General features: G+C 43.4%; 1 protein-coding gene across 2 annotated transcripts in view; it reads right to left on the bottom strand.

The window, feature by feature from the left end:
• The window catches only part of myo5b (myosin VB), a 215754-nt gene that overhangs the window by 118950 nt on the left and 84605 nt on the right, over positions 1 to 12199 (bottom strand). For both annotated transcript variants that reach the window (XM_052010146.1, XM_052010147.1), the window contains exons 5-6: positions 5196 to 5352; positions 2735 to 2878 (exon numbers count right to left, since the gene is read on the bottom strand). In XM_052010146.1, the coding sequence (XP_051866106.1) occupies positions 2735 to 2878; positions 5196 to 5352 (301 nt within the window). The remainder of the gene's footprint in view (positions 1 to 2734; positions 2879 to 5195; positions 5353 to 12199) is intronic.

A 12199-nucleotide genomic window follows, 5' to 3' on the forward strand; every position in this document is an offset into this window, starting at 1 on the left:
ATAAAGAGCAAACCTAATTCCTTGTGGACAGATGGCTTGGGAATAGTGTAGTGGTTAAATTAGTAATGCAAACATCTGAACATGATCAAGAGATACAAATTCAAATCTCACCCACAATGTCTGGGAAGCTTAAATTCACTTGTGGATTTATTTAATCAATTTTGATGTAAAATTATTACAGGTATTCCTTAATATGAAATGATGGATTGTTGTAAAAATCCATCTGCTTTGCTGCATCCTCCAGGGAAAGATATCTGTCATCCTTACATGCAGCCCACTGCTCTACTCTCTCTACACTCATGACTGTGTGGCTAGGCACAGCTCAAACACCATCTATGGATTTGCAGATGACACCACTGTTGTTGGTAAGATCTCAAATGGCGACAAGGCGGCATACAGGAGTGAGCTAGTTCAGCTGATTAAGTGGTGTCGCAACAACAACCTTGCACCCAACATCAACAAGACCAAGGAATTGATTGTGTTCAGGAATGGGAAGTCGGGAGAACACATACCAGTCCTCATTGAGGGGTCAGTGGTGGAAAGGGTGAGCAGCTTCAAGTTCCTGGGTGTCAACATCTCAGAGGATCTATCCTAGGCCCAACACATTGGTGAAATCACGAAGGTGGCACACCAGCAGCTCTACTTCGTTAGGAGTTTGCGGAGATTTTGTATGTCACCAAAGATTCTTGCAAATTTCTATAGACGTACGACGGAGAGTATTCTGACTGGTTGCATCACAGCCTCGTATGGAGGCTCCAATGCATGGGATCGCAAGAGGCTGCACAGAATTGTAGGCTCAGCCAGCTCCATCAGGAGCACAACCCTCCCCACTATTGAGGACATCTTCAAGAGGCAGTGCCTCAAGGCAGCAGCATCCATCATTAAGGACCCTCACCATCCGGGACGTGCCCTTTTCTCGTTACTACCATCGGGGAAGAGGTATAGGAGCCTGAAGACCCACACTCAATGATATAGGAACAACATCTTTCTCTCCGCCATCAGAGTCCTGAAAGGTCCATGAACACTACTTCGTTATTCCTTTTTACCCCCCATACTATTTATTCATTTTCTAATTCATTGTAATTTTTATATCTTTGCACTGTACTGCTCCTGCAAAACAACATATTTCACATCATACAAGTCCTTGGTAATAAACTTGATTCTGAGCCCTAAATAATGACCCCACAACATTGTAGCTGATATTTAACAGCTCTAATGAAATGGCCTAGCAAGCCACTCATTTGTCATCGTTATCTTCAAGGGTAATTAGAGATGGGGATTCAATACTGACTTGTCAGCAATACCCATTTCTCATTAGAAAATTTCTCACTACCCTTTTCAAAACTTTTGTCTCACTCCCAAATTTGATAGAAGAGCTATAATTTGTTTTGAAGATGAGAACAATGCTCTCTGAAATAAGCCAAGGATCATACAGCTGAGGTGCAAAGGAACCTGTCCTCACTTTCCTTCTTCCCCTTGGAAGAATGTGATCATTGTGTAAACTTTCCCACAGGTATACAACCACGATCTGACCTTATTTAAAATGTTCCCCATAACTCTTGGGAAAGCATGCTGCACTCCACTCCATTCAGTATCTGTGCGACGTAAACTCCAATTTGCAGACAATACAATTTGCTCATTCTGTATTATCAGCAGTCACAAGGTATGCCCAGAGTAACTTGCAACCACCCATCTCACCTATAACATCTTAATTTCATCCTTGATTCACTAGTCTCCAAGTTCCATTCTAATGAAACAATTGGGATTGGAAACCCAGGATACCACTGCATTTTGGATATGTATCCCCATCTCTCTGCCATGCGGCACAAAACTAGACTCCTGCAATTAGATAGCTTAAAAGAAATCATGTTTCTGCTAACAGTATTGATCCCACCATCTCTCAGACAGAAGCGGAGACAGCCATTAATCTATATTCCTACAAGTAGACTCACAATTTACACTTGTTAAAATTAAAATACATCAGTTGAATAAGACAAAATATTATTGATATACTAATATTGCAGATGATGAATACTGTATCTACCATAACAATTATGACTTGGATATTGACATCAGAACATGATCCAAGCTGACAATGCTCATATAATATTTAGCAAAGACAAAGCTGCTCTATTATCTCTTGTGTCACATAGTCATTTTATTCTGAGAAGTACAGCTAAACTCCATATCCAGTTCTATGAAACTGATTCTGTCCTTACTTAAAGAGGCAAACAGAAGACAGGCAAATATGCAGGAAGAAAATGAATAAGAAAGAAAAACATAGGGGAGCAATGAAGTAGAGTGCAATTAGTATGTTCAACCTTGAACACTGTGGGAAGATTTGGAATTTTAGATTGTTTAAGATGAGAAGATACATTCAAAAACATCATAATTTTGGCCCACAGTATGCATTCTTGAACTTCTTTTATACCACATCTGACTGATCCAGTAAGATTAAACTCCATGTAGTGCTTTCTAATGTTTTGACCATTTCAAAGCTCACTCCTGAAACAGTGCTAGCCAGGTGATTAGCAGCTCAGCTTGTCAATCCTGGACTTTCAGACCATGCACATCTAGGGTGGTACGAGAGGTCATGTTTTCATTTTCCTCTTAGGTTATTTACCAACAAAAAGGCTGAGAAGCCACAGTTATTCCTCTCCCTTGAAACAAGATATTCCTGAATTGTTTTGCTGTGGATATTCAACCAAGTTCTATTGCAGATATGTGTACCAACCTGGAAAACCACTCTCGACTTCTCTAGCAGATATGTTCGCATGTTGGCACCAATTATGTAATATCGCCGGTCAAAGCCAATTTGGATGTATTTCCCAAAGCGACTGCTGTTATCATTCCTTGTTGTTTTAGCATTACCAATGGCCTGTTGAAAGTAAGGAATAATTACAACATAGCAGCAATGTACTAATTATCCTGTGGTAATAGGAGCTTTTAAAACTATGGAATAGGAAGTGGCTATTCACTTATTCCATTTTCAGATTGCCTGTAGCCACTCCTAACCGTGGGCTCTCCACATTCTGAAAAATACTGTGAAAATACATTATGATGATTGGAGTCATCTTGTTTCTTCACCTTCAATAATTACAGTTACCAATCACTCCAGCCTCTGCTTCACCATTCTTTCAATTTCATTCACAACAATGCACTTAAGGTCCATAGCTTGACACTGTGCTCTCCTTTGCAGTGGTTGTTTCCCCATTATAGGAAGGATGTGGAGGCTTTGGAGAGGGTGCAGAAGTGGTTTACCAAGATGCTGCCTGGATTAGGAGAGGTTGAACAAACTTGGGTTGTTTTCTCTGGAGCAGTAGAGGCTGAGGAGAATGCTGATGGAGGTTTATAAGATTACAAGAGACATAGAGCAGACAGCCAGTATCTTTTTCCCAGGGTTGAAATGTCTAATACCAGAGGGCATGCATTTAAGGTGAGGGGGGTTAAGTTCAAAGGAGATGTGCAGGGCAAGTTTTTTTTTTACACACAGTGAGTGGTAGGTGCCTGGAATATGCTACCTGGGGTGGTGGTGGAGGCAAGTGTGACAGGGGCATTCAAGAGGCTCTTAGATAGGCACATGACTGTGTGTGAAATGGAAGGATATGGACATTGTATAGGCAGAAGGGATTAGTTTAGCTGGGCATTTGATTACAAATTTAATTAGTTCAGCACAACATTGTGGGCCGAAGGGCCTGCTGTACTGTATGTTCTATTAAAAGCATGAAATGCAAAGCTATGCAAAATGCCCAAAAGGTCAGGTCATGCCAGTGAAGTGAGAAAAGCTGAGAAAATATTGCAGATGAATGACCCAGAGCAGACCTTCAGATAGCTCACTTTCTCTATCTGTATCAGAACTGACCAATTCTTAGCTGAGCTGCAATTTCCCGCAAGTTAAACAAAAAGATTTAAACCATGGTCTTCAGCTGTCACCTCTGTAACCTCTCCACAAACGTATTCATTCCCTGGTCATTATTTCAGGCTACAGTCCTTACAATCTCCTTTTTGACTATCAGTGAACTTTCTGACCACATTTATTATAAAATCTAATTACTTCCACCTTCATAACATTAATCGTTTTCACCCTTACAAAAGTCCATCTGCCATGATCTCTACTCATAGCAATCAATTCCTGCTACCTGCCACTGAAACATGCAGTCGTGCTTTACCTCCAGATTGGCCTAATCCAATATCTTCTAGTTGGTATTCCATTCCTACCCTTTGCAAACTGCACAACATCTACTGCCTATACTATCCTGCAATGTTCCAACCATCACTCCAAACCTTCCTAAATCATTCAAAATCCCAATCCCCCAAATCCTCTAATTTTAAGTTCTCATGCCTTTTCTTGACTTCGCTAACAACTGTCCTTTCTGATCTATAATCCCTCTTCCAACAACATCCATTATAACAACTCACAGCCAAACCCTGCCATTTAACTTTCAATTTCCCTAATACAATGCTTTGTGCAACTCTCTGCCTCATTGCCCTGTTCTAGAGTTATTCTATGCCTATTCACTTCCCTCTTCTCTTTAGGTCACCATTCCTGGTATTTCCTTCTTCTTTCTGGTACTCAGTTCTCTTTATGCCTCCATGACCTTAATATCCATACGACATTTAAATGCATATTTTTGTTATTATAAAAATCATCACTTGACAATCATTTTGCACCATTTATTAAACAAATAATTGAAGAGGGAAGTAAGCACAGGGTTAATTGTGCCAACAGACTAACTACAGTTTGTGCTCATTTCAGTATAGATCAACGAGGTCTAACCCATGAACAAAAAAATATAAGAGTGCCTCAAATAGCATCTTCACCAAGAGAAGCTGCAGCTATCAATTTCCACCTTGTGCACTGGAGCAGTAGAATGAAACCCATGTAACTCCACATTATTGTTTACCACTCTCATTCATTCTATCACAAGAGGAAATTAAAGCAGCAGAATTAAGGCAGTTTGGCAGAAAGGGGGCAGAAATCAAAGAGTAATTATCCCCATAATTACTTTTTACCCACATCCTAGTTAACCTTTTGAGAGGAACTGGAAAACACCTGAGAGCACCTGCATTTGTGCCTATGATTGACCCATGTAAAAAGACAAAGAAGAAAGTAATTTTGAATAAGTCCATACAGCACCAAGCTCTTCACAGATTTACATTTCCAATTATCGTTAATTTATAAATAATATACTTACCTCCATAATTGGACTTGAGGCCAGGACCTTCTCCTCAACATTTGTTTCGCTGGCTGATCCACCCACGGTGGCAAAATAACGCATGGCATACTTAGCAGACACAGTCTTTCCAGCTCCAGACTCCCCACTTACAATGATTGATTGGTTCTTCTCATCTCTGAGGTGGAAAGAAAAACCATATGCAACTTAAATCTGCACCTCTCCATCACAACCAGTACAGGCATTGTTCCATTTAACCCTCCCTTCTTAGCCAGTCCCTCTGGATGCAGGATGACTTATTTTTACTCTAGTTTTGTGGATTCTGAAGCAATGAGGAGTCCCATGTGGGATCCACAGACTCAGCCACAGGTGGAACAAGGGGATGCCTGATAGAATGAGTGGGTGGGCTGTTTGGGAGGGTCTGTAGTATTCCACTGTCTTTGCATGGCACTTAAGTGCTCACAAAGAAACTTGAAACTATGTGCCTTCCACTTCCATTTTGAGCAGTCAAGGGCCAGAGATTCCCGTTAGTTGGTGGGAATGTTACATTTTTGAAGGGGGCTTTGAGAACATCCTTGAAGCAACTTCTCTGTTCTGGAGATTCCTTGTCGTGAAAGAGCTCAGAGTTGAGTCCCAACCTCAGGAGCCCATGTCAGGGTTTGAGGACATTGTGGTCCACCCACTGAAGTTCAATGTGTACAATTAGAACCTTGATGCTGGGGCTATTAGCCTACAGAGAATGCTGATGAAAATCAAAAACTGCAGATGCTGGAAATCTGAAATAAAAAGTAGAAATGCTGGAAACACTCAGCAGGTCAGACAGCATTTACAGAAACAGAAAATGAGTGAATATTTCAGATTTAAGACCCTTTGTCATTTAGAGAGAATATTGTTGTTGGTTTGCTCATCCTACCAATGCATTTGGAGGATTTTGCAGACACAGCATTACTGGTACCTTTTCATTGTTTTGGTGCCCCTGCTGTATGTAGCCCATGGAAGCAAAGTATCAGTTCTGCATTCAGACATCCCCACCACTACCACCACTCATACTACTTCCAGGGAACCAGAATCATCTCCACAATACTTTTAACTTCCTATTGATGGACAGGTACATTATTATCAGTCACTTACGCATTCTTATCTCCATCAGAGGAGGATAACATTTTTATGCATCATCAAATACAACTTCAAAATAAGAACCTCCTTTTCTATTTTATCACCAAGCCTGTGTGGCCATTTACTCAAAGCAAACCAGTCCGTCTCATTCTCTGGTTCTTTCCTTGCAGCACCTCAATTTTCTTTCTTTTGTTATTAATCTAATTCCTTCTTGAATGCTATGATTAAAGCTGCTTTTACAAGAACAGAATGACATGAGAATTTGAAGCTGTAGTAGGACATATGGTCCCTCTTGTTCCCCTGTATCCCTCAATTCCATAATATTTAAATACATAATGAACTGGGTGTTGGATAAACTCAGTGACTGAGCCTCCACAGCTCTCGAGTAGGGAATTCCAAAGATTCACTAACCTCTCACCTCAATCCTGCTTGGCCAAAGCCCTACTTTGGGGCTGTGATCCCTGGTTCTAAATATCTGTGTAAGGCGACTACTTAATCAGGTCAATTGCCATAATAATTTGTTCATTTCAATTAGTCATTTCTTATTTTTCTGAACTCAAAGGGATTATCGGGTCAGTCTGCTCAATCTCTCCACATAGACATAACGACCCTCTGCAACCCCATCACAGAAATCAATTTAGTGAACCTTTGTCACACTTTCACTATTGCATGCACATCATTCCTTGGGTTGGGAGACTAGTCTTGTATAAAATATGCCAGATGTTGTCTCACTGGTCTTCATATAATTGGAACAAGGCATCTCTAGTCTTGTACTCAAACTCTCTCACAATAAAGTGTTTTATATAAGTCCTCATCGGGAATAGTGGGGGCAGGACTGCACAGGTGCGTGATGTCAGCAAGTAAAGCACGGGCAGTTTAAAAAACGGGTAAAGAAAACTTCGGTGGTTTCGTGGGTTTTGCTTCAGCAGGCGTCGGGACTTCGGAGCAGATAAGTTTTTCTTGTAAAACAAAACCTTATAATAAAAACCTTATATAAGGTTCTGTTTTATAAGTGTTTTATATAAGTTCTCATTGGGAATAGTGGGGGGCAGGACTGCACAGGCGCGTGACATCAGCAGGTAAAGCGCAGGCAGTTTAAAAAGCAAACCACCATATCCTGCGGGCAGCGTCAGAGCGGGCAGTGGAGTGAGTGGGAGCAGAGTGATTTGGGCTTTGGCTCAAGGGGAGAGGCAGGTGAGAAGCTGGTAGGTAAAGTTAAGGTTTACCTGTTATCGGTTATAAATTTTTAAGTAGGAAAAAACTAGGTAGAATTAGTTCAGATAGAGGACATGGTGGTGTGCTGCAGCTGCTTGACGTGGGAGCTTGTGGACCTTGCTGCAGTCCACGATGGCCACATCTTCAGTAAGTGCTTGAGGCTGGAGGAACTTCGCCTCAGAATTGATGAGTTGGAGTTGCAGCTTCAAACACTGCGGAGCATCAGGGAGGGAGAGAGTTATGTAGATGCTGTACATCAGGAGACCGTTCCCCCCCCTTAGAGCAGGTACTTCTGGAGTCCAGGAAGTAGATAGAAGGGTGACCGTCAAGGGAGAGAAAAGGAAAAAGAAAATGAACAGGCAGATAGTGGAGAGGACCCCAGAGGCTGTTCCCCTCAATAACAGGTTTTCCGCTTTTGAAGCTTTTGAGGGGGATGACTTGCAGGGATCCAGCAGCAGTAGCCAGGTCTCTGGCACTGGGACCGGTCCTGCTGCTCAGAAGGGAAGGGAGGAGAAGAGAAAGGCAGTAGTGATAGGGGACTCGATAGTCAGGGAAACAGATAGGAGGTTCTGTGGCAGTGAGCATGAATCCTGGATGGTATGTTGCCTCCCAGGTGCCAGGGTCCAGGATGTCTCTGATCGGGTCCACAGCATTCTGGAGCGGGAGGGAGAACAGCCAGAAGTCTTGGTTCATGTTGGTACCAACGACATAGGTAGGAAGAGGGATGAGGTCCTGAAAAGTGAGCTTAGGGAGCTAGGCAGAAGGCTGAAGAACAGGACCTCAAGGGTAGCAATCTCGGAATTACTGCCAATGCCACCGATAGTGAAGGCAGGAATAGAAGGAGATAGCAAATAAATGCGTGGCTGAGAGGTTAGTGCAGGAGGGAAGGTTTTAGATTTTTGGATCATTGGGATCTCTTCTGGAGAAGGTAGAACCTGTATAGAGAGGACAGGTTACACCCAAACCTTAGCGGGGCCAATCTCCTTGCAGCCAGGTTTGCTAGGGTGGTTCAGGAGGGTTTAAACTAGTTTGCAAGGGGGAAGGGAACCGGAGGAGTAGGTCAGAGGAAGAAGGCGATGGGGAAAAGTCAGATCTAACAGGTAGAGAGGCTTTGAAGGAGGAGAAGCAGAGTACAGGCTATAAAAGTAGTAAGGCGGATGGGCTAAAGTGCATTTACTTAAATGCAAGAAGCATCAGGAATAAGGGAGACGAACTGAGAGCTTGGATAAGTACGTGGGACTACGATATTGTGGCTATTACAGAGACTTGGCTGACATCAGGGCAGGAATGGATTTTGAATATTCCTGGTTTTCAGTGTTTTTAAAAGGGATGGGGGGGGGCGGGGAGAAGAGGAGGAGGGGTGGCGATACTGGTCAGGGACACCATTACAGCAGCAGAAAGGGTGGATAATGTAGAAGGATCCTCTCTAGAGTCAATATGGGTGGAAGTTAGGAACAAGAAAGGAGCAGTTACTCTACTGGGAGTATTCTCTAGGCCCCCTGGTAGCAGTAGGGATACTGAGGAGCAGATTGGGAGGCAGATTTTGGAAAGATGCAAAAATAATGGGGTTATTATAGTGGGAGACTTCAACTTCCCAAATATTGATTGGCACCTGCTTAGTACCAAAGGTTTAGATGGGGTGGAGTTTGTTAAGTGTCTCCAGGACGGATTCCTGTCACAGTATGTTGACAGGCTGACTAGAGGAAATGCCATATTAGATCTATTATTAGGTAATGAACCGGGTCAGGTGACAGATCTATCGGTGGGGGAGCATTTGGGGGACAGCGCCCACTGCTCCATAACCTTTAGAATTGTCATGGACAGGGGTAGGAGCAAAGAGGACGGGAAGATATTTAATTGGGGAAAGGCAAGAACTTGAGAGTGTGAATTGGGATGACATTTTTGAAGGGAAATGTACTATAGAGATGTGGTCGATGTTCAGGGATCTCTTGCAGGATGTTAGGGATAAATTTGTCCCAGTGAGGCAGAGAAGGAATGGCAGGGTGAAGGAACTGTGGGTGACAAGAGAGGTGGAAAAACTAGTTAGGAAGAAGAGGGCAGCATACATAAGATGTAAGCAGCAAGAATCAGACAGGGCTCTTGAGGAATATAGAGTAGCGAGGAGGGAACTTAAGAAGGGGCTGAGGAGAGCGAGAAGAGGACATGAAAAGGCTTTGGCGAGTAGGGTTAAGGAGAATCCCAAGGCTTTTTGCCCATACGTGAAGAGCAGAAGGATGGCTAGAGTAAAGGTAGGTCTGATTAATGACAAAGGTGGGAGGATGTGCCTGGAAGCTGTGGAAGTGGGTGAGGTTCTCAATGAATACTTCTCGTCAGTATTCACCAAGGAGAGGGGTCTTGATGCTGAGGACAGTGTTGGTAAGGGTAATGTTCTAGAGTATGTAGATATTAAGAGAGAGGATGTGTTGGAGTTGTTAGAAAATATTAGGACAGATAAGTCCCCGGGTCCGGACGGAATATTCCCCAGGCTGCTTCGTGAGGCGAGGGAGGAGATTGCTGAACCATTGGCTAGGATCTTTGAGTCCTCATTGTCCACGGGGATGGTACCGGAGGATTGGAGGGTGGCGAATGTTGTCCCCTTATTCAAAAAAGGTAGTAGGGATAGTCCAGGGAATTACAGACCAGTGAGCCTTACATCTGTGGTGGGTAAGCTGCTAGAAAGGATTCTAAGAGATAGGATCTATGATCATTTAGAGAATCATGGACTGATTAGGGACAGCCAGCATGGCTTTGTGAAGGGAAGATCTTGCCTCAGTAGCCTGATAGGGTTCTTTGAGGACCTGACCAGGAAGATTGATGAGGGTAGTGCAGTGGATGTGGTCTACATGGATTTTAGTAAGGCGTTTGACAAGGTTCCACATGGTAGGCTTCTTCAGAAGGTCAGAGGCCAAGGGATCCAGGAAGGATTGGCCATGTGGATTCAGAATTGGCTTGCCTGTAGAAAGCAGAGGGTTGTGGTGGAGGGAGTGCATTCAGATTGGAGGGCTGTGACTAGTGGTGTCCCCCAAGGATCGGTTCTGGGACCTCTACTTTTCGTGATATTTATTAATGACTTAGATGAGGGGGTGGAAGGGTGGGTTAGCAAGTTTTCAGATGACACAGAGATCGGTGGTGTTGTGGATAGTGTGGGAGGCTGTCGAAGCTTACAGAGGGATATTGATAGGATGCAGAGCTGGGCTGACAAGTGGCAGATGGAGTTCAATCCAGAGAAGTGTGAGGTGGTACACTTTGGAAGGACAAACTCCAAGGCGGAATACAAGGTAAATGGCAGGATTCTGGGCAGTGTAGAGGAGCAGAGGGATCTGGGGGTTCATACCCACAGATCACTGTAAGTTGCTACATGGATGGATAGGGTAGTTAAGAAAGCTTATGGGATGTTAGCTTTCATAAGTCGTGGGATCAAGTTTAAGAGCCGCAAAGTAATGATGCAGCTTTACAAAACTCTGGTTAGACCACACTTAGAGTACTGTATCCAGTTCTGGTCACCTCATTATAGGAAGGATGTGGAGGCATTGGAGAGGATGCAGAGGAGATTTACCAGGATGCTGCCTGGATTAGAGAGTATGGATTATGAGGAGAGACTAAAGGAGCTAGAGCTTTACTCATTGGAGAGGAGGAGGATGAGGGGAGACATGATAGAGGTATACAAAATATTAAGAGGAATAGATAGAGTGTACAGCCAGTGCCTCTTTCCCAGGGCACCAATGCTCAATACATGAAGGCATGGCTTTAAGGTAACGGGGGGGGAGGGAGTTCAAGGGAAACGTCAGAGGAAGGTTTTTCACCCAGAGAGTGGTTGGTGCATGGAATTTGCTGCCTGGGGTGGTGGTGGAGGCTGATACGTTGGTCAAATTCAAGAGATTACTAGATAAGCATATGGAAGAATTTAAGATAGAGGGATATGTGGGAGGAAGGGGTTAGATAGTCTTAGGAGTGGTTTGAAGGTCGGCACAACATGGTGGGCCGAAGGGCCTGTATTATGCTGTTATTTTTAAATTTTCTTTTAAACTTTTATTTACAGCGTGGTAACAGGCCCTTCTGGCCCAATGAGTCTGCGCCGCCATTTTAAACCCAAATTAGCCTACCCGTACGTCTTTGGAATGTGGGAGGAAACCAGAGCACCCGGAGGAAACCCACGCAGACACAGGAAGACGCACAAGTTCCTTACAGACAGCGACGGGAATCGAACCCCAATCGCTGGCGCTGTAATAGCGTCACGCTAACCGCTACGCTACCATGCCACCCTATCCTTAAATAGGGCAACATATAAAGGACAACGTATCATTTGCCCTGTAAACACAAGAGACTGCAGATACTGGAATCCGAAGCAAAAAACAAACTGCTGGAGGAACTCAGCAGATTAAGCAGCATCTGTGGAGGCAAAGGAATAGTCAATGTTTCAGGTTGTGATCATACATCAGGAATGAGGACTCTGCAGGACTGTGGCCCAAAATGTGTAATGTCCCTTTGCCTTCACAGATGCTATTTAACCTATATCATTTGCCGTCCTAATTGTTATATCAACTTTCAGTAAGTTATGTACAAATACAACCAGATTCTTCTGAATACCAACATCCTTCAATCTTTGACCATTAAAAATTTACTCCTCCTTTCCACTTATCCTACCAAAGCGCATGACTTCCCACTTATCCACTCAACACTCTATCTGCTACATC

The sequence above is a fragment of the Pristis pectinata genome, chromosome 2 (genome assembly GCF_009764475.1).
Source record: "Pristis pectinata isolate sPriPec2 chromosome 2, sPriPec2.1.pri, whole genome shotgun sequence".
Classification (NCBI taxonomy): domain Eukaryota; kingdom Metazoa; phylum Chordata; class Chondrichthyes; order Rhinopristiformes; family Pristidae; genus Pristis; species Pristis pectinata.